This window comes from Aspergillus tubingensis (genome assembly GCF_013340325.1).
Source record: "Aspergillus tubingensis WU-2223L DNA, scaffold_7, whole genome shotgun sequence".
Lineage (NCBI taxonomy): Eukaryota > Fungi > Ascomycota > Eurotiomycetes > Eurotiales > Aspergillaceae > Aspergillus > Aspergillus tubingensis.
Window position 1 is genome coordinate 107,891 of NW_023336281.1, and position 26,843 is coordinate 134,733.

General features: G+C 49.0%; 9 protein-coding genes and 2 non-coding genes across 11 annotated transcripts; 8 read left to right on the forward strand and 3 right to left on the reverse strand.

Moving 5' to 3' along the window:
• Nucleotides 1-301: 301 nt before the first annotated feature.
• AtWU_04997 (arabinosidase A) lies at nt 302-2,539 on the forward strand (the record flags this gene model as incomplete). Its single annotated transcript, XM_035500107.1, has 8 exons — nt 302-445; nt 499-1,013; nt 1,061-1,144; nt 1,193-1,269; nt 1,318-1,350; nt 1,400-1,551; nt 1,602-2,090; nt 2,147-2,539. 8 exons carry the CDS (start codon nt 302-304, stop codon nt 2,537-2,539), a joined length of 1,887 nt encoding a protein of 628 aa, XP_035356000.1.
• Nucleotides 2,540-3,649: 1,110 nt separating this feature from the next.
• Nucleotides 3,650-4,912, forward strand: AtWU_04998 (DUF914 domain membrane protein; the record flags this gene model as incomplete). The annotated part of the gene is made up of 2 exons (XM_035500108.1): nt 3,650-3,876; nt 3,937-4,912. The coding sequence occupies 2 exons, from the start codon at nt 3,650-3,652 to the stop codon at nt 4,910-4,912; spliced, it is 1,203 nt and encodes a 400-aa protein (XP_035356001.1).
• A 362-nt stretch (nt 4,913-5,274) lies between these two features.
• AtWU_t124 lies at nt 5,275-5,346 on the forward strand. Its single transcript has one exon. It is a non-coding gene; the product is annotated as a tRNA-Ala (tRNA).
• Nucleotides 5,347-10,460: 5,114 nt separating this feature from the next.
• AtWU_04999 (pepsin-like aspartic protease) lies at nt 10,461-11,849 on the forward strand (the record flags this gene model as incomplete). The annotated part of the gene is made up of 3 exons (XM_035500109.1): nt 10,461-10,805; nt 10,860-11,720; nt 11,775-11,849. The coding sequence occupies 3 exons, from the start codon at nt 10,461-10,463 to the stop codon at nt 11,847-11,849; spliced, it is 1,281 nt and encodes a 426-aa protein (XP_035356002.1).
• Nucleotides 11,850-12,521: 672 nt separating this feature from the next.
• AtWU_05000 (similar to An01g01670) lies at nt 12,522-13,894 on the forward strand (the record flags this gene model as incomplete). Its single annotated transcript, XM_035500110.1, has 2 exons — nt 12,522-13,308; nt 13,383-13,894. The coding sequence occupies 2 exons, from the start codon at nt 12,522-12,524 to the stop codon at nt 13,892-13,894; spliced, it is 1,299 nt and encodes a 432-aa protein (XP_035356003.1).
• A 271-nt stretch (nt 13,895-14,165) lies between these two features.
• On the reverse strand, nt 14,166-15,611 carry AtWU_05001 (MFS general substrate transporter; the record flags this gene model as incomplete). Its single annotated transcript, XM_035500111.1, has 3 exons — nt 14,166-14,926; nt 14,985-15,358; nt 15,415-15,611. The coding sequence occupies 3 exons, from the start codon at nt 15,609-15,611 to the stop codon at nt 14,166-14,168; spliced, it is 1,332 nt and encodes a 443-aa protein (XP_035356004.1).
• Nucleotides 15,612-20,266: 4,655 nt separating this feature from the next.
• On the forward strand, nt 20,267-20,752 carry AtWU_05002 (N2, N2-dimethylguanosine tRNA methyltransferase family protein; the record flags this gene model as incomplete). The annotated part of the gene is made up of 1 exon (XM_035500112.1): nt 20,267-20,752. The coding sequence occupies one exon, from the start codon at nt 20,267-20,269 to the stop codon at nt 20,750-20,752; it is 486 nt and encodes a 161-aa protein (XP_035356005.1).
• A 1,411-nt stretch (nt 20,753-22,163) lies between these two features.
• AtWU_05003 (uncharacterized protein) lies at nt 22,164-22,490 on the reverse strand (the record flags this gene model as incomplete). Its single annotated transcript, XM_035500113.1, has 1 exon — nt 22,164-22,490. The coding sequence occupies one exon, from the start codon at nt 22,488-22,490 to the stop codon at nt 22,164-22,166; it is 327 nt and encodes a 108-aa protein (XP_035356006.1).
• An 803-nt stretch (nt 22,491-23,293) lies between these two features.
• AtWU_05004 (hemolysin III family protein) lies at nt 23,294-24,371 on the forward strand (the record flags this gene model as incomplete). The annotated part of the gene is made up of 3 exons (XM_035500114.1): nt 23,294-23,875; nt 23,929-24,159; nt 24,210-24,371. The coding sequence occupies 3 exons, from the start codon at nt 23,294-23,296 to the stop codon at nt 24,369-24,371; spliced, it is 975 nt and encodes a 324-aa protein (XP_035356007.1).
• Nucleotides 24,372-24,787: 416 nt separating this feature from the next.
• On the reverse strand, nt 24,788-24,877 carry AtWU_t125. Its single transcript is given in 2 exon segments — nt 24,788-24,822; nt 24,841-24,877. It is a non-coding gene; the product is annotated as a tRNA-Asp (tRNA).
• A 715-nt stretch (nt 24,878-25,592) lies between these two features.
• Nucleotides 25,593-26,784, forward strand: AtWU_05005 (SRR1 family protein; the record flags this gene model as incomplete). The annotated part of the gene is made up of 3 exons (XM_035500115.1): nt 25,593-25,888; nt 25,959-26,588; nt 26,667-26,784. The coding sequence occupies 3 exons, from the start codon at nt 25,593-25,595 to the stop codon at nt 26,782-26,784; spliced, it is 1,044 nt and encodes a 347-aa protein (XP_035356008.1).
• Between the last annotated feature and the right edge of the window lie 59 nt (nt 26,785-26,843).

Here is a 26,843-nt window from a genome sequence, read left to right on the forward strand (position 1 = left end):
GCAAGTGCATGCCCCGTGCAGTCACGCTTTTCCTCCCCCTTCTGTCTTCTCCTCCACATTCCACCTTCCACCTCCACTCTCCTCCACTGTTCCACTCTCCCACTGGCATCGTCCCTCTTCCTCGATTTCTTGGCTTCTCGGTTGATTGTCTTCGACTTCGTTGTAATGACCCCACCACATCCGCTGCTGCCTTGGTTGTTTACTGCCCCGGTTAATTTCATGAAGTCCGATCATAAAAGGCCTCGTATCCTCCGTTTGCAACAATGATACCAGGCGCAGCTTCCTTCAGACAGCCGGCAACATGGTGGCCTTCTCAGCTCTTTCGGGCGTCAGCGCTCTTTCTTTACTGCTCTCCCTCGTTCAGCATGCACATGGAGTTTCCTTGACGGTCTCCACCCAGGGTGGCAACTCATCCAGTCCCATTCTATATGGGTTTATGTTTGAGGTAGGCTGCAGAAACGGCGCCCATTGACAATGCATTCTTTAACGATGGTTTAGGATATCAATCACTCAGGAGACGGAGGAATTTACGGGCAATTGCTGCAGAACCCTGGCCTTCAGGGAACGACACCCAACCTGACTGCTTGGGCGGCTGTCGGTGATGCTACCATCGCGATTGACGGTGACAGTCCATTGACTTCTGCCATTCCCAGCACTATAAAGCTGGATGTTGCGGATGATGCTACCGGTGCGGTGGGTCTCACTAATGAGGGATATTGGGGCATCCCAGTCGACGGCAGCGAATTCAAGAGTTCCTTCTGGATAAAGGGAGATTACTCGGGCGACATCACCGTCCGACTGGTTGGAAACTACACCGGCACGGAGTACGGCTCTGCCACTATCACCCATACGTCCACAGCAGACAACTTCACCCAAGCCTCCGTCAAGTTCCCCACCACCAAGGCTCCAGATGGCAACGTCTTGTACGAGCTCACTGTTGATGGAAGCGTGGCTGCTGGTTCGTCTTTGAACTTCGGATACCTGACGCTTTTTGGCGAGACTTATAAATCAAGGTTCGCATTCCGATATCTGAAGAGTGAAATAGGGGCTGATTTTGTAGGGAAAATGGCCTGAAGCCCCAGCTTGCCAATGTGCTGGCTGATATGAAAGGATCTTTCCTGAGATTTCCCGGTGGCAACAACCTGTAAGTCCCAACTCATCTAGCAAGGATAGCGACGCTCACCAGAGACAGTGAGGGAAACAGCGCAGAAAACCGCTGGAAGTGGAACGAGACAATCGGCGATCTCTGGGATCGTCCCGGCCGTGAAGGTATGTCTCAACATCAGGAGCGAAACATTCATTCCTGACGGTAAATAGGCACTTGGACTTACTATAACACCGATGGTCTTGGTAAGTACAAATATATGCAAATATCTAACTACGGTACTAACGCTTGTAGGCCTCCACGAATACTTTTACTGGTGTGAGGATTTGGGACTCGTGCCGGTGCTCGGTGTCTGGGATGGGTTCGCTCTGGAGTCGGGTGGCAACACCCCAATTACGGGCGACGCACTGACCCCTTATATCGACGATGTTCTAAAAGAACTTGAAGTATGTTGAGCAACAAATCCCATTGATAGCTGAGGTTAACCCTACGGTAGTACATCTTGGGTGATACGAGCACGACCTACGGAGCATGGCGCGCTGCCAATGGACAAGAGGAGCCGTGGAACCTTACCATGGTCGAGATTGGCAATGAAGATATGCTGGGAGGCGGATGCGAGTCCTACGCCGAACGTTTCACTGCCTTCTATGATGCGATCCATGCGGCTTATCCGGACCTCATCCTTATTGCTAGCACCAGCGAGGCGGATTGCTTGCCCGAGTCGATGCCCGAGGGTAGCTGGGTCGACTACCACGACTACAGCACACCCGATGGACTGGTGGGCCAGTTCAACTATTTCGACAACCTGGACCGCTCTGTGCCATACTTCATCGGCGAGTATTCGCGCTGGGAGATCGACTGGCCCAACATGAAGGGGTCGGTTTCCGAGGCCGTATTCATGATCGGGTTCGAGAGGAACAGCGATGTGGTCAAGATGGCGGCGTATGCGCCATTGCTCCAGCTGGTGAACTCGACTCAGTGGACGGTAAGTCACTGTTGCGCAGCGGTGTCGGATGGTATAGATGAGCTAACGAGTGGTAGCCGGACCTGATCGGATACACGCAGTCACCTGGTGACATTTTCCTTTCGACCAGCTACTACGTGCAGGAAATGTTCTCGCGCAACCGGGGTGATACAATCAAGGAGGTGACCTCTGACAGCGACTTTGGACCGTTGTACTGGGTTGCGTCGAGCGCCGGCGACTCGTACTACGTGAAGCTGGCCAACTACGGCTCGGAGACGCAGGACCTGAGCGTGAGCATCCCAGGAACGAGCACGGGCAAGTTGACGGTGCTGGCGGACAATGACCCCGACGCGTACAACTCCGACACCCAGACGCTGGTCACGCCGAGCGAATCGACGGTGCAGGCGAGCAATGGTACATTTACCTTTAGTTTGCCGGCATGGGCGGTGGCTGTCCTGGCTGCGAACTAGCGTTGACTGGTGCTTGCATGGGCGGCAAGTCGAAAATTATCTGCAGATGTGATGTCGTGTATTGCAGTATTCTGATTAACGATAGGGGGGTCTTGAAGATGAAGCGATGATAGATCCATGTTATATACCTGCCTGTATATAGGGCATCGTCCAATGAGAGGCAACGCCACCACACGTGGCGATACACATATTACCTTAGTACTACTTACTATAAGTGCTAGCCAGGAAGGAGTAGCAGAGGACGACTGTGTGTCTCTAAGTGTGACTGACTGCTATGTAGCGGTCGGTCGGGGAGGACATTTGAGTACCGCCAACGAAGAGTATCACCCAATCCCCGAATGTGTACCTCCGGATCACTTTATACTTTCTTCCTGTCATGGCTTCCAACGACACAACAAAAGAATCAATGGATACGATGAAAACAAGGCACAGGTGAGCGAAGGAGAAAACAAGCGGATTGGTTGGTTGTGACTGGATGCAAACGGGCGGCCTTCTCCACTTGAACTGGGCAGAAGCGAAGACCGTGCGCCGAGACGGGTTCGGGCGCCTTCCGTCTGCAGCTCCCCTCACTTTTCCAAGTTCTCTTTTACAACTGCTGTTTCCCTCCACTTCTCCTTCTGCAATACTGTAATCATGGTTTGACAAGTGCTGACTACTACTATCTCATACAGGGATTACTAGTAGTACTGTCTGCTGGATCTCAAGTCCACCAAACATTGTCTGGTGGTTCCCATCCCGAGTGTCATCATGGAAAGACACTACTGCATTCTACTTACATTATAGAAATCTCCCCACCTGGCCTGCCATTCGCTGCGGCGGCCCACTCCGCGATAAGGAAATCTGAAGTTTTTTTGCTTTAGTTGCTTTTTAGTTTCGCCCTCGCGGTCTGGCCTCGTCGGCCTGCTTTAAATCTCCTCTCATCCCAGCGTCCCGTTTCTGCTTTCTTTTCTCTTTTTTTCTTCTTTGCGCCCCTTGGTCCTGGCAGTGAACGACTTCGGAGCTTTGCGTTCACATTTGCTGGCGAAAAGCTCCATTGGATACCCTCTTTCGCATTTCCTGTTTCTGTTTGAGTTCCCCGTGCGCCTCGTCGCATTCTGCAGCTTCCCCGCCATGTCTGCCGATAATGAAAAGTCCGCGGCTGTCGCCGACGTGCAGCCTCAACCCCAATATTCCACGGAAAAGACTGAGCAGGTGCATACTGTGACCGAGTCGTCGGAGCAGACCAGTCAATCGCAAGATCAGGAAGCCCAGCAGGAGCAGCAGCCAACCCAAAGTCGCGCGGCCAGGCTGTTTGCCTACATGAAGACCCGCGATTTCTGGTTGGTTTTGCTTCTAGGGTGAGTGCATATCTTGTCAAAAACCACTTCAAAGAGCGGCCAAATACTAATCCAGAACAGTCAAATCATCGCGCTGGCCGATATCAGCTCCTCGACCTTTTCGTCCCTCCTCTCCAACGCTGGCAACAGTATCCCCGCCTTCCAGACCCTCTGGAACTACATCCTGCTCAACCTCGTCTACACCAGCATTACCATCTACAAGTACGGCTTCAAGAAATGGTTTCGCATGCTTTACCGTGACTGCTGGCGGTACTTTATTCTTTCATTCCTGGACGTCGAAGGCAACTACTTCATGGTGCTCGCCTACCGCTATACCTCGCTGCTTAGTGCCGAGCTTTTCAGCTTCTGGACCATCATCTGTGTCGCCATCATCTCCTTCGTCTTCCTGCGCGTCCGCTACCACATCACCCAATACCTTGGTATCTTCCTCGCCTGCGGTGGTCTGGGCATGCTCATCGCATCCGATTACCTGCGCGGTGCCAACTACCCCGCCGAAGATCAAGTGAAGGGTGACCTGTTTGCCCTTCTGGCCTGCACCATCTACGCCTTTAGCAACCTTTTTGAAGAGTTTATGGTTTCCAAGCGGCCCATGTACGAGGTCATTGGTCAGATGGGCTTCTGGGGTATGTTCATCAACGGCGTTCAGTGCGCCATTTTCGACCGGGGCTCCTTCCACGGCGCCACCTGGAACAACAAGGTGGGCGGGTACATTGCGGGTTACACTATAGTGCTGTTCATCTTCTACACGCTGGCGCCCATCATGCTGCGTGTGTCATCAGCCATGTTCTTCAACATCTCTTTGTTGACGATGAACTTCTGGGGCTTGATCATCGGTATCCAGGTGTTCCATTACTCCGTGCAATTCCTGTATCCCATTGCCTTCGTGCTGATCGTCATTGGCCTGTTTGTGTACTTCATCATGGAGGGTGAGATGGGTGAGGCGAAGAAGCCGTGGCTAGGAAAGGACCAGGAGGGCGGAGTGGATGGAATTGGAACGGGCCGTCGCGCGCAGCAGACGGGACATGCGATTGTCTAGATGTGGGTGGTATGAGAATACTGTGCATGGGAACAAAAGTTTATCTGGTTTTTATTTATTTCAACTTAATATATAGTACTAGTGCTAGAGTCTGCTGTGCAGGACGGACTGTAATGGAATATGAGTGATCTTATTGATGTTTCTCCTACTTTCCAACTCAATAATTTATGTTAAATGGTACTTCACTGTATTATCCACTTGATATGATTGTAGGTTGTTTGACATTCTTCATGGGTCAAACTCAAGTGCGGAGTACCTCCGACAATACCCTCAAGTAGCGTCTGAGCTGCGAAGTCCACGCTACGTGGGGGAGCCTTATGCCTCCTTTATAAACCATAAGATGTAGTCATCTTTCATCAAATGGGGCTGTGGTTTAGTGGTATAATATTCCCTTAGCATGGGAGAGGTCCGGGGTTCGATTCCCCGCAGCTCCATTTTTTTTGTTTTTTTTTTTCTTTGCCTTACTTCATGGCCGTCATCTTATCTACCTACCGCAGTTTGTCCTGCTCATTTCATTTTGTTCGATTCTACAAGGCACTATAGTTAAATCGGGATCCGGACATAGGCATCTACTACACCCCTATAAATGATTCTTCACCCTTACACCTTCACTATAGCCTTTTCACCTCACTGATCTCCTCACTTTCACCCTCAAGTAGCAGTCACGGAGACTAAAGGTAGTTTATCCAGGTAGGAAACGTGGCTCAGATAGGTTGAATCATGCCTTCATGGGAATATGCGGGATTGAAAGTACTAAGGGGCTGTTTCACTTGTCTGGCTCTTTGGATCGTCTATATAAAGCTGCTTCTTTCTCTTCTTCTTCCTTTCTCCCTTTCTTCCCAGGAAAATCATGAATATATATATCTAAAGGGGAACGGTTACTTACAATACTTCCTACTAGTAATTATACATCTTCTCAAAACATAAAGACGTTATTCACACCATATGGCCACGGATAATCTATTCAGGAAGATTCTTTACATCTTGATAAAAGACCGAATGGTATTTAAACCTCTGTAATAAGATCAAGCAAACCCCAGCCAAGCCCTCGTGAACCCGAACACCAAGCCTTCTTCTATCGCATGCTCGGTCTTCCTTCTATCCACGCTGCCAGTCCAAACAGCGCTTTGACTATGTCTCACCAGCAACGAAATAGTAATTTCCCTCGTCAAATGATAGCAATCAGAACTGTTAGGGGCGATGTAGGAGACGTGATAAGTTCGATTGTATGCGCGAATACTAGCTACTGTTCTGCTTTGAACTGATCGCTGGCCTCCCGCAGTATTGGAGGGGCCAGCGAGATGCAATACAGAAGCAAATCACATGACCTCACCTAATCCACGTGATCTGCGACCGTATGTTACTCACCTGACCTGCCAGGTTACAGCAAGCCGGCGGACCCGCTCCTGGAGGCTGCGTCCCCGCAGCTATAAAGAGGTCTGTATAGCTTTGCGCACTTCCTAATTAGGAAATCGGAAAGTTGCAAGGGTCCGACCAATCAGAATATTCCAGTCATAACCTTTCCCACTGCTAACACATAACATGCTTCCTTACTCTGGGGCCCCACACGTAAAAGCAACACCGCGCGCGCGTCTGCAGCAGGCTGGTATAGCACAGTGAATGTAGCCTCGCAGCCCTGTACCCTAATAAGCAAGAACTCACTTGCGAATAGCTTCATTGTTTGCTGTGTTTGGTTTGTAATAGCAAACTATATAAGATCAGGGGTCCCCCCTTGCTTTCTTCCCTCTGCAAATCTCTTCTCTTCCTCCTCCCTGGTATGTTGCCATACTGGCTTACTTACTCAGTAGCAGCGATTTCTGATATCTCTTTGTGTTGCTCACATCCTCTCACATAAAAATAGCTTGCTTACACATTTTCTTTTGTTGCCTCACAAAAGCAGTCATCTAATACGTTTTCCTTGCTGTTCTGCGTGGGTGGTGATTTATATGGCGATTTGTATGGCGAGGACGCGTGTTTTGCACTTTATATGGGAAAATAGCTGTATTATACAGATCGCGAGTTTGTATGCAGCTTGGTTGTATGTTGCGCGTGCCTTTGTATTGGGCTGCCGATTTCCTTCTCCCCCTTTTGGAAATGCGTGGCTAGGAGTGTGACCATTTGCTAAAAAATTAGCAGAAAAAGTAAACAAAGATAGCTCGCCCTTCTCGCGCTTCGCGCGCTACTCGCGCTGCTGCTGCTACAGCCAACTCCTCCACCGCCGCCGACCCCGCCGTGCCTGCCTCCGCCGTCGCCGTCGTCGTCCCCCCTCCTCCCGCGCGCCTCTGGTGCCGCCGGTGCCTCGCTTTCGCGGGGTCCTGCCCCGATAGCAACGATAGCGCCGGCCATGACTTTAATAAGCCCAAGCCTCGAGGCTCGAACCTCCATCCCCTGCGTGTGGCGCTGATTGCAAGAATACTATATGTACCTCAGCAGGCGACCAAAAAGGGAATGGGAAAGCCAAATCACCGGAAGATGCGATCGACCTTTCAGTCAAAGATAGAAGAAGATGGCTAGTGCTTCCAATGAAGGGTTGATCTTTCCGTTCATCTTCCTGCTGCCGGAGCTAGTTGTAACAGCAGGTCGATGTCGCATCATCAGCGACGGCCCAATGGTGGTGGTGGTGCCAGGTATGATACAATACGCCCGTACATGGAGGCTCGAACCTTCATCCTGCGCATGTGGTCGCTAGAGAAATAATGCATCGGTATATAATGGAATGAGAATGATGGGGGTAGTTCAGATAGCGGAAGATGCGATGGATGCGTCGGTTTGAAAATCTTCTGAAAAGATCATGATAGAGGAGCTCGAGCCCATCTATCTCGAGAAGGCGCTGCAATTTCTCTACAAGTGGGATTACACCAGACTGAGCGATACAAGGAGGCAGCTTCGTAGAATGCAAGCGCTCTCTCGAAAACCTTCGCACGGCGGTAGATGTCCATATCCTATAATGGAATGAGTATCGGCGCAGACATGTTTAATATCAAGCTATCAAACACAGCCGCCGACATTAGAATCCTGGGCTATTGTCGCCTATTCATCGGCAATGCATGATACACTAGGTCGAGGCAGCCAGGTTGACCCAACGCAGATTGCTCAATCCATCCGATTGCAAGTCCTTGTCCCCTATCATGCCGAACTGCACCTCTGCCTCGTTGTCCAGGTTCAGGTCGTCGTACAAGGTTTCATCCTCACCAGAGTAGACATACAGAGAAAGACAGGCCTTGGAATTGGAGAAGTCCGCCGCCACGGAAACTCGATGCTGTGTGTGCTATGAGAGTTTCTTCGCTCATAAGGTGAATCGTTTGGACTGCAACCATAATTACTGTGACGAATGCAAGGCGTCGTGAATCCCCTCGCCCTTCAGACCCCGCAACAGTGGCCCAGAGCAAGCCTTTCTCGCTAACAGACTGTTTTTCTGTTTAACTATAAACAAGGTCTACTGTTCAACGATTAAGACTGATCGCGGGCTTTGAGATATCGTCATTAAAACCGTCCTAAATGATTTGCCAATGCGAATCAATAGGACCTCAATATATCTCAACAAGAAAGATGGTTAACCTGTGCCAGGCCAGCCTGGTTCAAAATGTATATCTTATAAGTATCATCTTGGAATATACATAATAATTGAAGTAGTAAGTTAATCATTTTATCTTTTCTGCACGGGTCATGAAAAATAGGAATAGATAGAGACAATGAACTGATTCTGGTATCAAAGCAAGACATGCAGATCAACGAGCTACCCGAATATTGCCTATAGATTACATTATCCGAGCCCTGACAGATGACAGAAACCGCCGGCTGCAACCACATCTATCGTGGTGCTGGAGTCTAGTAGCCTTGTGGGGAAGCTAAGATGAGATTTATTTCTTTTCTTTTCCTGTGAGCGTGGAGATGGGAGTGGATTCTGAATGCGTGGGTTGAGGGGCTGAAGCGGTTAGGATATCCTCAAGAGATATCTAGTATGCGTAGTTGAATACTGTGATATCGATGCATTTGTTAGAGATGAATACAGAAGTACGGCTCTCTCGCGTATCGATAGATCAAGTAACACAAAACCCGTGGTACTGCACCATGTGTGATCTCATGCATGGTCTAGCTTTAGAAGAGGAAGACCTCAAGGGACATGTCATGTCCGTTTCAATGAGCGGTCAGCCGGTCTGATCACTGTTAAGGTTCGTACATGATTAAAGTTCTTACCCCTCTGCGCCCTCATTGAGAAGGTGTACTATGTAAGAAAAAGTAAATGACAATGGTATAGATTGAGTCATCGTAAATGCATTGACTGCTTTCATGTGAGCAGAAATTAGGGTATAACAGTAACCCATTTGGCCGCACAGTGATTATATCCATGATGATCCGTTCTGGACGTGGCAGAATTACTAGGCTGCCTACCGCACCGGAGCGATAAAGAGTAAACTCCATGAGGTGATTCCGGCCATGGTTTGCGTGCAATTATGACTAGTTACATAGGCATCTTTGCATCGTAACCATATCACAGCTATATCTCCTCATTGTCTGACTTGATGACATCATTCATATAGACCGGTCTCATAAAGAATCCATTGATGCTTTGAATTGTTGTGAGCCATGAGGCATTTCTGAGGCCTGCTACTCCGCATCCTGCAACTTCTGGTGTCTGCATATGGGAGGTCGAAACAGCTGTAGGACTCATTATCTTTGTTTATGTACCGACAGACCAGAAAATAGCTCAATCGTACAGTGTCGCCATCTCTTTGTTCCTCAGGGGTTGTGTAAGAATATGCTATTAAAAAACAGAAGATGGAGACAGAGCCACCCGGTTAGGGCCGGGCCGCCCGGGAGGAGAAACAAAATAAGGGCACAGAATCTCAGTGCCATCCATCATGGGGAAGGGAGAAGAGAGAGAAAAAGTGGCGACGACACACGACACCAATAATAAAACGAAACTAACAAAATAAATCACATCACATCATGAAGAAGACCTGCGTAATGATGATAAGCAATCCCACCAATAACACGGGGGTCACTGATAGTGGCTGACCTGAAGCAATTCGGGGAGGAGACGCCAAGCTTGACGATCACCGGAGCTTGAAAGACCAACGGGACAAGATGACAGGCCCGTCGCACCACGCCACTAACTGGCCCTAACACAACTCGGCCTGAATAGTGCGACGAATGTCCCGGTTCTGGGCCTCCACGATAAGATAAGTCATGGGCTTATCGCGTCATCGGCGCCGATCTCGCGATCAGCTGAAACCAATCATTCAATCAATCTGCATCACCCGACTGGGGGCGAGATTCCAGGGCCAGCTGAAATGGTCGGCTGCCGAGACTGGACTGTCAGTGGATGCATGTCGCTACGCTGGAAGAGAGGGGAGAGAATGACGTCTCAATCTTGGGTCACTTACTAGTTAACTAGCCAGCTAGTAGTTAGTTAGTTAGCTGCTGGCTGGGTAGGTGGTTTAAAAGGCTGGTGATTTCTCTCTTTCTCTCTCGTCATTTTCTCTTCATCTCATACTCAACTTCTTCCATACCAATTCCCCTCCACTCTGATCAATCATCATCCATCATGGCTACCAAAATCAAGCTCATCCCTAACCTCAATTACAAGCGTTCAGGCACCAAGTCCTATGTGCACTTGATCCGCAAGTATCGCTTCCACCCCACCAAGCCTGGTCCCTACACCCTCAGCAGCTCCATCCAACAGACCGGCCGTCCGTACACTGACAAGCCCATCGGAGGTCGGGCTCATATTCGCCAGCTGGTGCGGAAGAAGAGCACCACCAGCGATGAGGTTGGCGAGGTCCCGGCCGAAGATGTGCAGAACGACTCCATGTACCTGGCGACCGTGGGTATCGGAACCCCAGCGCAGAACCTGAAGTTGGACTTTGACACTGGTTCCGCTGACCTCTGGGTACATTTCCATAATGAAAGACCTAAATGAGAATCATTGTACTGACAGATGTAGGTCTGGTCGAACAAACTCCCCTCAACCCTTCTATCCGAGAACAAGACCCATGCCATCTTCGACTCGTCCAAATCGAGCACCTTCAAGACTCTGGAAGGCGAATCTTGGCAAATCTCCTATGGAGATGGATCCTCCGCATCGGGGAGTGTTGGCACCGACGACGTCAACATTGGCGGCGTAGTAGTCAAGAACCAAGCCGTCGAGCTGGCGGAGAAGATGTCCACCACATTCGCCCAAGGCGAAGGGGACGGATTGCTCGGTCTAGCATTCAGCAACATCAACACTGTGCAGCCAAAGTCTGTGAAAACGCCTGTCGAGAACATGATCCTGCAGGATGATATTCCAAAGTCCGCTGAGCTGTTTACCGCTAAGCTGGATACCTGGCGGGACACTGATGACGAGTCATTCTACACCTTTGGCTTCATTGATCAGGATCTGGTGAAGACGGCAGGCGAAGAGGTCTACTACACCCCCGTCGATAACAGCCAAGGCTTCTGGCTCTTCAACTCGACCTCTGCCACCGTCAATGGAAAGACTATTAACCGGTCGGGTAACACCGCCATTGCTGATACTGGCACCACGCTGGCGTTGGTGGATGATGACACGTGTGAGGCGATCTATAGCGCAATTGACGGCGCTTATTACGATCAGGAAGTCCAGGGTTGGATCTACCCGACCGATACGGCGCAGGATAAGCTACCCACTGTGTCCTTCGCCGTGGGCGAGAAGCAATTTGTGGTGCAAAAGGAGGACCTGGCCTTTTCAGAGGCGAAGACGGGCTATGTATATGGAGGTATCCAGAGTCGTGGTGATATGACCATGGATATTTTGGGAGATACCTTTTTGAAGAGCATTTACGCTGTAAGTATACCCGTTTGCTGCCGACGATGTTGAAGCTTACTAACTGGATTGCAGATCTTCGATGTCGGTAACCTGCGCTTTGGAGCCGTCCAGCGCGAGGAGTTGCGCCAGAGCCTGAAGTCGGAGTAGACGAGTGGCTGGATTTATTACGGTTTAATGATGTTATGTAATTGCAGACTCAATGAGCTTCCCCGATACTGCATCCTCCCTAAACTCATCCGTAATGTGTTCGGCTCAAGTTACGAGTCACGAAGGGCTACCGGATACCCTCAATAATTGAGGTTTTGGTACCACTGAATGCTCGAGACCCAGTATTAAGGCTTTCTTTTTGGTACACGCGTTTAGGAGCATAACGCGGGGTAGCAGTTAGTGTGTATCTGTAGATATCTGTAGCATGCATTCCCCTGCGACGGCGCATAGCAGTCACTCCAGACATACGAACATTAATGATTGGACTACAGTCCATAACACTTGGTGCCGCCTATAACCTCAACAGATAGAGTTTTAGGCAAGTTACCCACTAGATCTTCTATTTTAGTCATCAGCAAATTCAGCCCCCCATTGTGGAGTGGTGAAAGAGTGTTTGCAGCTGTTCCTGGCGCTTAGTGAAACACCAGGCAAAAGAAGATCAGGCTGCTTGTCAGGGACTCGAGGATGCCCTCGCCTTCGAACAACTTCTCGGAAACTATACTAGATACAAGAAATTCCTTCCATTTTTCAAAGACCCCTTTACAATCTGCTTGCATCATCAGTCCTCTCATGACTTCAATATTGGCCGATCGATTTCTTGAAAGTTCCACGATGAACAACTTGGTCCGTTCGTACTCACATATGCATCTTGAAACTCTGCCAGCAGAAATTAGAATTCAAATCCTCCTTCTACTCAATGTAGAAGGACTTAAATCACTAGTTCAAGCATCACCCGTTTATCATAACCAGTATCTCCTGGATCGCAAGCGCCTTCTCCTCAACTGCCTAGCAACCACACTGGGCCGCATTTTCTTCGAAGCTTGCATTGTCCAGGAGACTAGCTCAGTGGGCTTCTCGCAGACACGCAACCACGATAGAATCCTTGAGTATTTTGGGTCTCTCACGGAAAGGCGCTGTCACTCAGATCTAACGGCAGGACTCACATTGAAAGATGCCATAGATATGGTATTCTTTTATCTCTCGGTCTTGAAACCTTTCGCACAGCACTATTCTGTTTGGGCGTTAGGAAATCTAGCTCAAGAGCCGGAAGCAACACATACGAAGATTGACGAAGACCTGAGTGAATCAGAAGAACACAGAATAATCCGCGCTCTGTATCGCTTCCAACTGTGCTGCAACGTATTCGGCGTGGGACCTAACAAGGACGAGCTTGATCTTTTCAAGATAAAATTTCAACTTAGTGATGGCGATATTCTAAAGCTCCTGGAAGATTTATGGGAGCCCTGGGAACTGGAGGAGATCAATTGCATCAATATCTTTGCGGAAACAAAATGTCGTGCGATTCATGATGCTGTGACCTGGGATTTCAGTGAAAGAAATCCTCGGTTTGATGATCAGGAAAGACCGCCTACTCCGGATGGGGCGGTGAATATACCACGTTAGTGAGCTTCTAAGTATATGCAAGCTTTATACTACGATCCTAGCTAACTGGCAGACCAACCGCGAATAAAGAGCACAGCCATGCTTATTTAATCGGGACTATTACACAAGGCCTCGAGCGGTTGTATACTATATTCTTCAAGGTTAAAGAGCACGCGGATTTAGTCAACATAATGGAGCAGACTTTGGTTCTTTGGCTCGAGGAGTTCCTCCAAGGAGATGTTCACGGCGCGTTCACCCACGCGGCGCAAAGTGGACGTCGAGCTATTGCACCTTCTGAGCGGGATAAGAAGGAGGAGCGAAGAGAGCCTTTGCCTTTTCGGGGTGATAGGGTGGACGACTACTACTACTACTACTACTACTCAAACGGAGCGCACCCGCCATTAGCATGGACGCTTTTGTGGAAAGGAACATACAGCAATATGTTAGGGAGCTACATTCCTGATGAATTCCACAGGTGGGGGTATGTTATGTGGGATGCGGCCCGGTTGGAGCGCACCGGTGCAAAGGAAGTATTGGCAAGGGGTTGGGACTTGATGTGGGGTGAGGATGAAGATGCGAGAGACCAGAGAGACTTTTTCTGAGCTGATCTGGGGCTGAGTTTCTAAACAGAAAGTACTTTTGGGTCAACCAGCCACATGACTGGTAAGCTCATCGTATCACCTCTATGTGGGTTGGTTAGTTTCAGTTTTCTGATGTTATGTAATTGCAGGGTCTGTCTTTCTAATTGATGCTAATGGCTTTGAGCTCGGATGTATGTAAGTAGTATATAACAGAGCAAACTAGCACTCCGTACCTTGTTGTATTATCGATCGCTTTCGTCGAAGCACAAATGAAACAATCATTGGGTTCCGGTCAGAGCTTCCACCCTTTTCCGTCCTTCCACTGCCACAACCTCAACGCCACAAACAATACCATCCCAGCTCCTACCGTAACAGCCGCAAACAGCTGCCCCTTCCAGAAAACAGCATGCTCCAGATCCAACAACGCTCCCGCAATAGGATTGCCAATGAGAATGCCAAGCCCCGAAAACACAGAAGCCATGCCTAACCACGTCCCCACGATCGCCATGTCCGGACATAATCCCGCCAGGACCGGAGACATCAGGGCGACAATCGTTCCGGATGGGAAGCCATAGAAAACAGCAAAGAAGATGGCGCCAGCGTTACTGTGTATGCCCATCCATGCGAATGCGAGGATAGTGACCATAAGACTCACGATAATCATGACATTCAGCGGTCCCAGACGATCAGCGAGCATGTTGGGTGCAATCCGACCGAAGAAAGAAGAGGCGCTGAGAATGGATAGGATGTAGAAGGATATGTTATCGCCTGCGTGGAGATAAATGGTGAAATAGGTCGGGAGATAGAAGTAGGGGAAGTAGAGGCCCACAAGGTCGAAGAAAAGCGCGAGGCAGTAGATAACGAAAGGAACGTCACGGAAGGCCGTGAGATCAAGGAGCCGCCGAGTTTTTTCAAGAGGAGGAAGGCGAGATTTCATCACCGCTATGGAGAAGAGGAGGCCGGCTAAAGCAATAAAGGCAATTATGCGGGTTGTCCAGCCGAATCCGACGCGGTCGATAAGTTTGTGAAACACGATGGGATAAATTACAGCGCCTAGCATGTAAATTTCAAGTGAGTATAATTTGATGAAATCGTTTGAATCAGGACTTACCGACACTGCCCCCTGATGCAACAGTTCCAACGGCAAAGGCTCGTCGGGAGGTAAAGTATGTGACGGGTATGGCAAGGCTAGGGATGAAGAGAAGGCCAGAACCGATGCCCACGGCGACGCCATGAGCCAGAAAGAATTGGTAGTACTCCCTGGATAATGAGGTCATCATCAGTCCAAACACGACCAGAAACGTCCCTCCTATAAGCAAGGTCTTTATGTATCCTCTATCAAAAATCGGACCAACGACAAGTCCCAGTGAAAGTAAGAGGAAACTTTGAACTGTTCCGATCCAGGCTATAGAGGATGGAGAGTAACCTTTCAGCAGTCTGGTTTCATAGTAGCTCTGATAAACGCCAAATGTATTGATTATGCCCCTATAGTCCTCGGGGTCAGTTAACGGGACTGCACAGGAATGATCCAGCAGACCGACCAGGAGTTGAAGAAAAGGAAGAAAGCGCCAGCTACTTGTACCCAGGCAACGATGCCTCCATCGGGTGCAGGAGAAGATGGAAACACAGAATCCTGAGCAGCCGAGTATTTCTCTGTTTCTACAATATTCGGTTCAGCTATGTGATTTGCGGACAGGGGACGTATTGACGAAGCATCGTTATCCGAGGGGACAGCCATGGTCAACACCTTGAGCGAATATTGTTGAGGAGCCAAATGTGGGACCCCGAGGACCACAGCACCATTTTGTAATACTGATCATACTGTCAATAGAGCTTGTTGTTATGAACATCAGAAATCGCCCATTGGTCTGACGACCGACCAAGGTGTTGTCAGTGACCAGAAGAAGAGGATCGCACAATGCTTCGTTGTCGGCCTCCTAAGAAGGGCGGCAGAAAATGCAAAGAAGATCATTGTAGCTTAACTCCCAACATAAGCCTCTTATTGGCTGATACTTGGCAGCTGATGATGAAGCAGCGTGACGAAGCAGCTAAGCTATTGCTATGGTCATCTCGGACTGGGGTGTTCGTCTAGTTGACGCAAGAGCAAGAGAAGCAGCAAGCTCGTCTGTGGTTTAATTTAGGTGATTGTTGGTTGATTCTTGTTGAGAAGATCTTTATCCAGAGCAAACCGGAGAACAAGGAAGACGTAGATGGTACTAGGTGGAAGGGAATGCTCGGTCGGGAAGGTGTGGGCATTGCCCGCAGCGATGCGAACGCTGCATGATCTGGCCAGGTGTTGTTGCCGGACTGGGCCAGTACAAAGTCTATTTGTAGGTTTATTGTCCGACAATAAACACTAAAGGCTCGACGTCATTCTATCAGACCAGACAAAGGTCAGCAGAAGTACAGTCTAAAAAGTCTTATTCAGTCACCGCGCCCCCCAACCAAAAAGAACAACACGGCAAAGCCGGCGAAGCAACCGATCATTTACCTCCAGTTCAATTTCTTGAAGCCCGTCACTTTTCTAAAAAGTAGTCATCTTTGCTTCGAACCCAGGAGAAGCTGGATCTTTCAAGCTGGAGCCTTTAGTGGTCTTTCCAGTGGAACTTTGTGAACCTTCTGCGCTCACATGACTCTGTATGTGGCCGACCCTTGCGTCCAAGTGAACCGTAGGACTACTCTGCTGTGTAACTTTATCAACTGAGCTTTGCATTGCGGCTATCGATAACTAGAGCGTAGCCTATTAGCACAGATAGATGTTTGATCGATACCAACTGGTTGGCTGCCCAGTTATTGATTGCAGAGAGCAAAGCCTGTCATCTTTATTCGCTTTGCAGGGGGAGGCCAAGAGATGACCTCACTTCTTTGTAGACCAGAGTGAGCGGTAAAACATGGTGAGTCTACCGATGGACGATCTGTAGCTGAGAATTTAAGCACCATTGTATCATCATAGTATTCCTTTGATCAGGCCCCACATAGCTTAGCGACCGTGGTATGAATCCAGCCAGAAGAATGCAGAATGGGAAAGATGAGAGGTGGGGACGGAGAGAGAGACGGCTAGTTTGTCGGACGGCTGCTGCCGAGCCGTTTAGTTATAGGCCGATCGGGACCAAGGACAGCACCTAGTTAGAAAACCATTAGACGAAACGCACAATCGCAGTCGCGCCGTCCCTAATTTTGCCCTACACGGTACTCTGCTCTTCTTATGGAAAAGGGAATAAAAACAATTCAATTAAGCTGTCATATTGCGTAAAATATCTGTGGCTGGGACAAATCATCAGCTGTACTTTGTTTTCGTGCACATGTCGTTTACCATCCTTTTTCCTGCTACACCATGGATATCACCTCAGATCGATACACGAATATGGTGGCCTCTGGGTCTCAATAGATTGAAATTACGCCCAATCCATTCCCACTGCCGAGTGCTTAGATGACAAGCGACCGTATATTACCAGGTCAGAATGTGAGGACATGTGTTATCAGTAAATGCCATGAAATGGGAGCCATCCGCACTCATGACTACATACAAAGAGCCGAGCTTGCCAGATGGCAGAAGGTCTATACTCACCAACACGCCGCGCAAGCGACAGATTGCATCATCGGATTGAAGCAAATTTTAATTGCCGAGGACAGCGACCGGAAAAGATCCGCAAGTCTGTGTGATGCCCAGGCAGGTTGAAAACAGGGATGGCAGCATGAACATGCATATTAGGGAGGATCATCTCCAAGACCCGCCAGTCTATTGAAGTTGCTACCCTCCTTGATGACGAGACACTACCAAAGTCTCCACTGCTGCTGGAGGGGGTCAATAGATGGTCACATGGATCAGTCCCGCCACAGTCAATTGAACTTTGGCATCCATGCAGGGATACCACTGTGGTTAGTTTCCTGGAGGAAATCAGCAGCGTCGCAACAATTAGGCGACATATGTCGGTAAGCTGACACACAAGTGCAATGATGACCGAGATCCAATGCGCTCGTTGACTATCGGCCCCTTTAGGAGGCTTGCGATGATCAAAATCTTCCTGTATCAAAGACTAGCCGGCAATCCTTCAGGGAATCCACTTGGAAGCCTGGGAGATATTGCGCCATATGACTGAGTCGTAGCCTACACCGTTAATTTCGGCGGTCAATCCCCGATCGTGTCATCCTCCCATTTGTGCGACATGGTCAAATCCCGAAGCCATGCCCATTTCATTGACGGTATGCTTGGTGATTGACCTCTTCCGCGGCGGTTGGTCTAGGCACGTGGGGCCAGCAAGCCTATCAGCGTTGCAAGAACTTCTTTAGACACTGCTGCAGACTGAAGCTTATCAGCAATCATAGGGAAATTCTAGACCAGTCAATGGACCGTAAGAGCTTGAATGTTGATGAATGTGAAGTGCCTGTGCAGTGGGTGGTTATGGCAAACATACACCTCATCCAGTATGTACGTCCGATAAAGTTTTCGTACCCGAGGGGTCCGACTGGTAAGCATCCACGGCAGCAGTGGCGCATTTCCAGGACACCGGATAGGAGATAGTGTACGAGCCAATGGTAAGACAGTGAGACTAGTACCTCGCTGAGAAAATTTTTGTGGGATCAAAAACCTAAGAGTTTAATCTCCTGGCTAGACCGGGGAGGGGCGCGGAAGAATAGGAGAGAGTGAGAGTGTGTGCGAGAGAGGGACAGAGAGGGGCAAGAGAGCTAAAGACTAGAACAGAAAATGCCAAACAAACATTTCTTGGAATTTCGCGCACTATTGCCTTTGACACTCCTCTTCCCCTCCCAGCCACCACCTTTTTTTTTTTCGGTTGGTTGGCCCTGGCTTTGTTGCGCTGACTGACTTTTCGCCCCTTTTGCGACCATGGTCCGGGCGCGTTGGCGCGCAAAATCACCGCGATGGGAACTTTGTGCCGCTGTAGGAACTAGAAATTGAAGACAAGGTGGTGGTGGTGCACGGAGATGAATTGATGAGGGTTGTATTAGCCTGAAACTTGCATGAAAATATTAGCTATAGTTTGAAGAAAGTCATGAATGCCCAAAATTGGAGCTATGACCTCTGCCCGCGACAGCATCTATTGCAGATGGTGGGTAGCTAGTAATTGGATGACATTTCCCCTTAATCAGGATATCTGTCCAGCGATAACCCTCAACGGAAATCCCTCATTGGTGACATTCATGTGATGTAAAAGAGTGGAGTGCATATGCAGAGCACAGAAGCATTGACATTGCTAGTAATCAGAATCAACCCAAAGGGTAAGCGACAGGTCTGCGACCGTTCTATGAAATCGATCGTGATAGACAGGAGACAAGGATTATCAGGGCCCTATGACGGGAGTTCCTGGTCAACAGGATCGCCCACGTTAGCGTCTTATCACGCAAGATAAGCCGGCGGTCGCATTTGCCACAGACGTGATGGGATCTGCGGATAGCACCGGCTCTGGTGGGAGGGATCGCCACCAGGGTACGTACGATGTTTCTATGTACAGAGCATGTCGTGGAGGCTGTGGTGGTACGAATTGGATGTGTCACCAGAGTGATCTTCGACAATCCAGACTGGGGGGAGAAAAGTGGAGGGAACCATGAAAATCAATCAATGAATGGATGAATGTGACTCTGAGTGTGACTGTGACAAGCGAGTCGAGAAACTGAGACGGTGACAGAAATCTCCACTAAGTATCCGAGAATAGAAAAAAACCACGAACAAAAACAAAAACGGACACGGAAATCTAAAATAGAAAAAAAAGCTAACAAAAAGAAAAAGCCGACGAGCTTATCAGTCCCACGTGCCCGTGCACGGACTGTCTGGATGGGCTTCTGGAACATTGGCGCTCCTTCGTGATGATTCAATGGCTGATGCGGTCCCTTTTACAATTTTGATTATTTGTTTCAAGATTGTATAATATTTGACGTGAGTATGATTGTTTCGAGTCCAGATGCATTGTTCACACGCAGCCCATTGGCTCCAAGTTGACTGCATCATCAGACGCGTCTCAGGAACAGCAGAAAAGAGCAGGTTCGCCAGGAGGGACCCGCGATTGGGCTGTGTTTGTCGGCCTGAATTGCGGGCTGGAACAGTCGGTCTCCACCGGGAGATCCACCGCAACGCCGATTTGGCTTTGGCAGACCGAGTTCTAGAGCGTTCGCCCACCAGGTTTTCCTGTCCCATGACCTGGCGGTTATCAAGCTTGCTCATCCTCCACCTTGTCAAAATGTATATAGACCTTCCCCGACCAGCTCGGAGAGAATTCTTTTGACATCCAGACAAGCCAAAGCCAAAGCTCCTTCTTCTCTCCGGACCTTTCGATTCTTTCGCCCTTCCCTCTCCCATTTCGGGTGCGGGACTCTGCATCTGCCCCTCCATTAGCACACGCAGCAGAGAGGCACAACAGAACTACGCTAGACCATACAATGTCCTACACTTCCTCCTCCCGCTTTTCCAGATCACCTTCCCCCGCCCCTCGCACTAGACGACCTTCTCCGTTGGAAAGAACCTCATTGCACCTCCGTCTCAGCCTGCTCTCCGGCGAGAAATATGACCAGGAAAGCAGTGCCAAGGAACCCGATCTTCGTCGCTGCCTCAGCCATGCCCACATCCACGCCAAGTCCATGGCTATGGTCAAGCGAGACATTCGCGTCCACATCCGCTCCATGGGCATGGCCATGGACGATGACAGCGACGAGGAGCTCCTTGATCACGAAGTCCTCCCGCCGCCACCGTCGCGCCGATCGTCCCGCAGCAGCTCCAAGTCAGCTGCGGCCCCACGGGTGACGGTATCACCCAAACCCAGCGAGAAATCGAGTCTGCTCGATAAGGGTCGCAAGTGCTTGGAGAAGCTTTTCCCTCGCAAGAACAACGTGCATCTGGCTCAGTCTAGAGTTACCGTTGTCACTTGAAGCCCGTTTATCTCTTCGCCTGCTCGTCTCTCGGTTTAAACCCCCACTGCTAGTGCTTATCGGTTTCGCCACCAACCTCTACTACCCATAGTATGATGATATCCATCTCTACTTGTGGTAATCACGCCATTTCGGGTGCCCACACCCATACCCATGGTGCTTCACTGTCACCCAGACTGCCCGTCAGAGTCTCTTCCCAGTCATATCCATCCCGCCAGTCCGTTCGAGACTAGCGCGCTCTCATCCAGTCGAGAGCCTTGACCTGACGCCGGCTTCTGGTCGTGAAGTCCATACTACTATCTCCTTCACTCTTTCCTACCTCAATGTATCTTCCCCAATCATGTTCTTGAAGCGGGCTTCAACGACCACGATGTTCGGAAGTAATGTGTGCCTGTCACTATTTCCTTTGTTTACTTGTCTGAGCTTGGAGTTATAGCGTGCTTTGCTTTTGCTTAGCGATGGATACCAATTAGAGTATAGAAGACCATAGATTAGATTTAAGAATCTATTTTGTCAGTGACATCTATCTTCCTCCTGCTCAAGTGTAGTGTTTCTTTGTGTTCCCCCATCCCATCCCCAGATAACCCGAATGACTCACCCAGATCACCACCAGCACCACGTTCCACACACGGTCGCACAACGTAACCTTTCACAACCCCTAAAACAGCCAATCATACTAATACGCACCTCATGACTCGCAAATGCTAATACTCGGCTCCCAAGCCACCTGGCACAACCCCGCCGTGGTTGGAATAGGTCTACTCGGGCCGACGATAACAAAGCCGCTCTTGCAGCGGCTAATTTGATATTCAGCCTGAACCCGCGATAGGCCGACAGTTCCTGGGCCATCCCTGCATGCATGCAGGTCACCCCCTCCTTGGCCGCACCTGCATAACCGAGACGAATCTCGGTCAACCATGTCGTGCTCTGTTTCTCTGATGCCGTGCAATGCCGCGCGGGCCTGAATTGCGGTCGGACGGACCGACTTTACACCTCATACTTTCCCAAGATGCCTGTTCGGGATTTGTTGACGCCACTGAAGTCATTAATGTTGTCTTTCTGTGTGTTTGAGTCTTATCGATTGCTACTGATGATTATGAAAGCTTATTGGAACTTTGTAGGACGATATTATACTGATTTGTAAGGATGGAAGGTAAGTCTGGGCCTCTGCGCTATCCGCCTGCGGTCGCGCGGTTCGAAGCTTCATTCGCCTGGATGTCATTACACTCTCGACTAAAATATGATAAACTGACATGAGTGGTCATTGTGATAGGCCACTCTGAAGAGAAGACAAAAAACATCATAACGAAATATAAGTCGATGAAAGAAAGGAAATGGGAACACCCCGTTGACTAGCCGAAAACGGTGAGTCAAATGGTACGCATCCATAGCTAGAGCATACTCCATGTCTTCAGAGGTGAGGCAGAAACGTCGTCCAATCCACAGTGCGATAAGCGCTGACTTCCAAAGCTCTCAGCCCAACGAAAGCTTCCACGATCAAATATAACCTTGCAGCAGCATACGTGCAAGCAAGGGGGAATATACTCCAGAACTCGGCCTTCAGTGGCAGTACTTTGGGGACCTTGGCAGATTCCCTTGTCAGTCGCGCTTGCTCCACCTCTTCCAGCTTAGATTTCCAGAAGATCCTGCAGAAGAAGCGCTGCCAGCGTCCTATCCGATACCAGGCAGCTGACGTCTCGAAGACCCAGAACGCAACTGTGTTTCCGAACAGAAACATACTGCGTACTCGCCAGAGGATGAGCTCCGCCTTTGTTGGGAACCCCAAATTCCAGCCGATGAGATGGATCGAGGCATATAACAAGGTCGCAACACAAAGGATTACGTCTTTCTTGCGGCTGAGGAGTAGGCAAGTGAGGCATGCATCAAGTCTCCTCCATGGAGCGTCAATGGATGGTGCAACTGGGTGTTTAAGCTTAGGCTTTCAAAGCGAATGGGCTACCTGGGGATCAGTGGTTTGGTACCAGCCGGGAGGAGAAGGATAAATCCAGTTGAACAGCAATATATGGGCAGGTCTGTCGACTAAAGATATCTCGAACAGTGCCGTTCGGGCCGGGGGGGTGGGGGGTGGGGGGAGGGTTGAATCTTGTCGCTAACGGTCTATACCTCGATCGAATGGACGAGCTCTGCTCGGCTAAAATGGAGGGCGAGGCTAGACATCAGTATGTGCCGGGGTACCACACTACGTCTAGTATATGAAACAGCAACCCCAGGCACGCCCATGCACCACTACTACGTCCGGGGGCCCCTGTCGGTTCCTGTGCATACCCGCCTGTGATAGGCTCGTGGGCCTCATCTTGCATGCGCCCCTCCTGGGAGGCACCCCCTCACCCAACTCTTCCTCCCAGCGCCTGGTGTGACAGAGGCTCGATTCCTCCTCAGTCGGCCGGGGTCTTCCCAGCTCGATTTCTCTCCAAAGAAAACTATCCCCCCAGTACAATATTCATCCAGTCCGCTCGACTATTCTCATTTCTTTGTACACTCTGCTTCAAGATAAAAAAAAGTAAAAGTTTAATTTGCGATATGCAAGTGACATTCACGGACAGTCCATCGACAACGGAAACACTCCCGCGCCAGCGGAAGCCTTCTCCTCTTCCCCGGGGAGCCATTGCGGAAGAACCAGCAACACCAGAGAAAGTCCTCTTCGATGACGGTACCCCCATTCTTTACGACGAAATCCCCGAGTGGTATCAAGACAATGAATTTATTCGATATGGCTATCGACCCGTCTCCAATTCCACCCATGCGTGCTTCGCGAGTTGGTTGTATCTGCACAATGAAAGCGTGAACATTTATTCGCATCTGGTTCCAGCCGTCTTCTTCCTCGCATCAGAAGGCATGTTCTACCGGTATCTTCAAGTCAAATACCCAGAAGCCACGTTATCCGACCACGCCATCTTTGCCTTCTTTCTCCTGACTGCTGTTATATGTTTGGGTCTGTCGACTACCTATCACACGTTAATGAATCACTCCCTCCAAGTCTCGGAATTGTGGTTACGACTCGACTTTGTTGGCATTATTGTTTTGACCCTGGGAGACTTCGTCTCGGGAATCTACATGGTCTTCTATTGCGAGCCTCTATTGCGACGGATATACTGGGGCATGGTATGTTCCCTACCACACGTTTCGGTACATAAAAATCTAATAGATATGAAAAGATCATCTCACTGAGCTGCATCACAATGATGATCCTCGTGAACCCCAAGTTTCAAGGACCCCGTTGGCGCACCTTCCGTGTCTGCACCTTTGTCGGCACTGGACTATCTGGCTTCGCACCTCTGATCCACGGTATCAGCATCTATGGTTTTGCCCAAATGATGGTACAGTCCGGCATGCCATATTACCTTGGCGAAGGAGGGCTCCTCATTTTAGGTGCACTTTTCTATACTGTTAGTACACCGACCTAAGAACTAAGTCCCATACTGACAAGTGAATATAGATGCGCATGCCAGAATCAATCAAGCCTGGGAGATTTGACATTTTCGGTTGCTTTCACCAAATATTTCATGTCCTGGTTGTCCTTGCCATGGTTGTTCAGCTGGTTGGCATTCTCTTCGCGTTTGATTATAACTACAATCATGGCGAATGCAGGCTGCCATGACGTGACGATTTCTCAGCAATGACCCCTCAGTTACAACGATATATATCCTTTATTCGCGCTCAGTCCTTCAGTGTTTACTAGAGATCGTGGTATAGAGACGAAGTTCGGCATCTACTATTATACGCTACAGGGATACCTCACGTCAGCATATAAAGAATCATTTCAGCGAAACCAGCTATAATTACCTATAGTACACACCTTTTGTACTACAAAGAACGCCCGCTCTACCATAATGCAAATCATAGGAGACTTATAGAGTAGACATACTTGGTTAGGTCTCATTATCAACGAACAAATTGGAAGAAAACCCCCAAAAAAACCACTTTTACAACAAAAGGTGCAACAAAATTACAACCTCACTCAACATGAGATGGATAAAAAAGACTGGCAAAGATACGCAAAAACAAAAAAGAAATCTCCCCGACTGGGAGTCGAACCCAGGTCTCCCGCGCTTGTTCCCGTAAGGGATTGACAAGCGGAAATCATGACCGTTAGACCATCGAGGACTTCTTATTAATGTGCTGCACATATTTGCTATATGAAATAAAGAAAAGATGACTGTAGCCCTATCATAGCGGGTATGGACGGTAAAAGTAGTCAATATATTACGGTTTACTTAGCGAAAATAGCTAAACACCAAATGATACCAAATGATCCCATACATTATATACTAGTATGTAAACAGGGAAAGTCTAGTAGACTCACAAGTGGCCTGAGACGAGCTCACCACATAACATGCAAGGCTTTCTGACCTGCTCCCAATGTTGTTCAGCATATCCCAGTTCCTGATTACCTTGTATGATATTGCTCAACTTCCCGTTTTATCTGGCTGTAACATTCATACAGATCTATATATCAAACCATGGTTCGTAAGTCTGCACCGACGACACGGCGATTTCCGCCAAGCTTGTTCCGAACGGGACGTTCCCGTGCCATCCACAAGGACAGAAGTGGAAGTACCTAAGTTTTCTCTACTGTGTACTATACATAATCCACCTATCTTTTGAGAGGCTTGCTTGAAGGCTGAAAATATAAAAATCGTCACTAGTGGCAGGTGGCACTTCTTTCCACAGTACAACAACTACTATCTTTTCCCTCAGCTGACTGGTGCATTGACCCCCACAATTTGCAGCTTAGCCCATCTTGTGCCTGTTTACGCGCCTGCATCTTCCACTTTATTCAGCTTACCACATAGTAATCAATTTTACTTGAAGATACGCAATGGAAAGAGCAGCAAGCCCAGTTTCCACTTTCATCGGGCTAGCAACCCGAGCCGATCCTTCACCTCTACCGCCCCCTCAGGAAATATTCGTCCATATCCAGGAGATGTATGACTCTGGGAAGCCATTCTACACCAAGGAGCTACTTCAGGATCTCAAAGAGCAGATACAGGATGCTTGCAATGGAGTTATCCAGACTATACGTGTGCCGGGGTTGGATGGAGTATTGGTTGAGTTTCCAGTACTTACAGGGCAGGTTTATCCAGCACATGATGAGCCTGGTATGGAGTACATTATGTATGTGTGTTTATTGATACGTTTCTCGTGCTAAGGTGGTGCAGTAACTCACTGACTTTAATTTGCAAAGCCAAAACCCCTGTATATCATATTTATCTCTGCAAGAAGTACTCGATGATGATAACCTAGGGGATTATCTGCCCTACAACCATATCGAGATTGGTCATTACAAGTATCTACGGGATATGCGCACCAAGGAGCTGTACCTGAACAGTTCAGTTGAATCAGTACCTGACGCAAGCAAGCTTTTACAAGAAAGTCGCCAGATCTGGGAGAATACCAAAGAGTGCCAAGAGCTTCAGGTAAAGCTCATGTCACGAAAGACTGTCCCTATATCCAAAATAGTTGGGATTGCGCTCGGGTCTTTCGCAACAGTCTACCCTGATTTCCAAGATCGATCGGCTTTTCAGCACGCTCTACTTTTGACTCTCCGTGACATATTCTGCAAAATGCACAAGGTGTCACAGGATGCTATTCCATGTTTTGCACAGGACCCAGTGTGCATGAAGAATGATTTAGTTGCTGCAGGGGAGCATGGAATTAAGATTGTAGAAGATCCCGACGCCTTCCTCGAAGTTGATGAGTCCACAGTTGTGGTTACGGTTGCTCCGGATATTGCTGTGCGGCAAATTGTCTTTGATATAGCTCGGCCGGCTGTTTTGATATGGAACAAAGTGAGGGATCAGAATGAAGATCACATGTGAGTTGCTCATTTTCTCATTATTATTATGATTCTTCTTCTTCTAATTTACGGAATTTGCAAACTTATCTTGTCTAGGACCGACCCTGTCTCTCCACGCGTGTTAACTTGCATACGGAAATACTATGACGAATTTGATTTCCCTGATTATAATTCATATTTTTGGGACCTTGCAGTATACATTCGTCGAAATTAGGGTGGAGCCGACGAGGACGCAGGATATCACACCGAAGAGACATGTCAGAACAAGGGCCA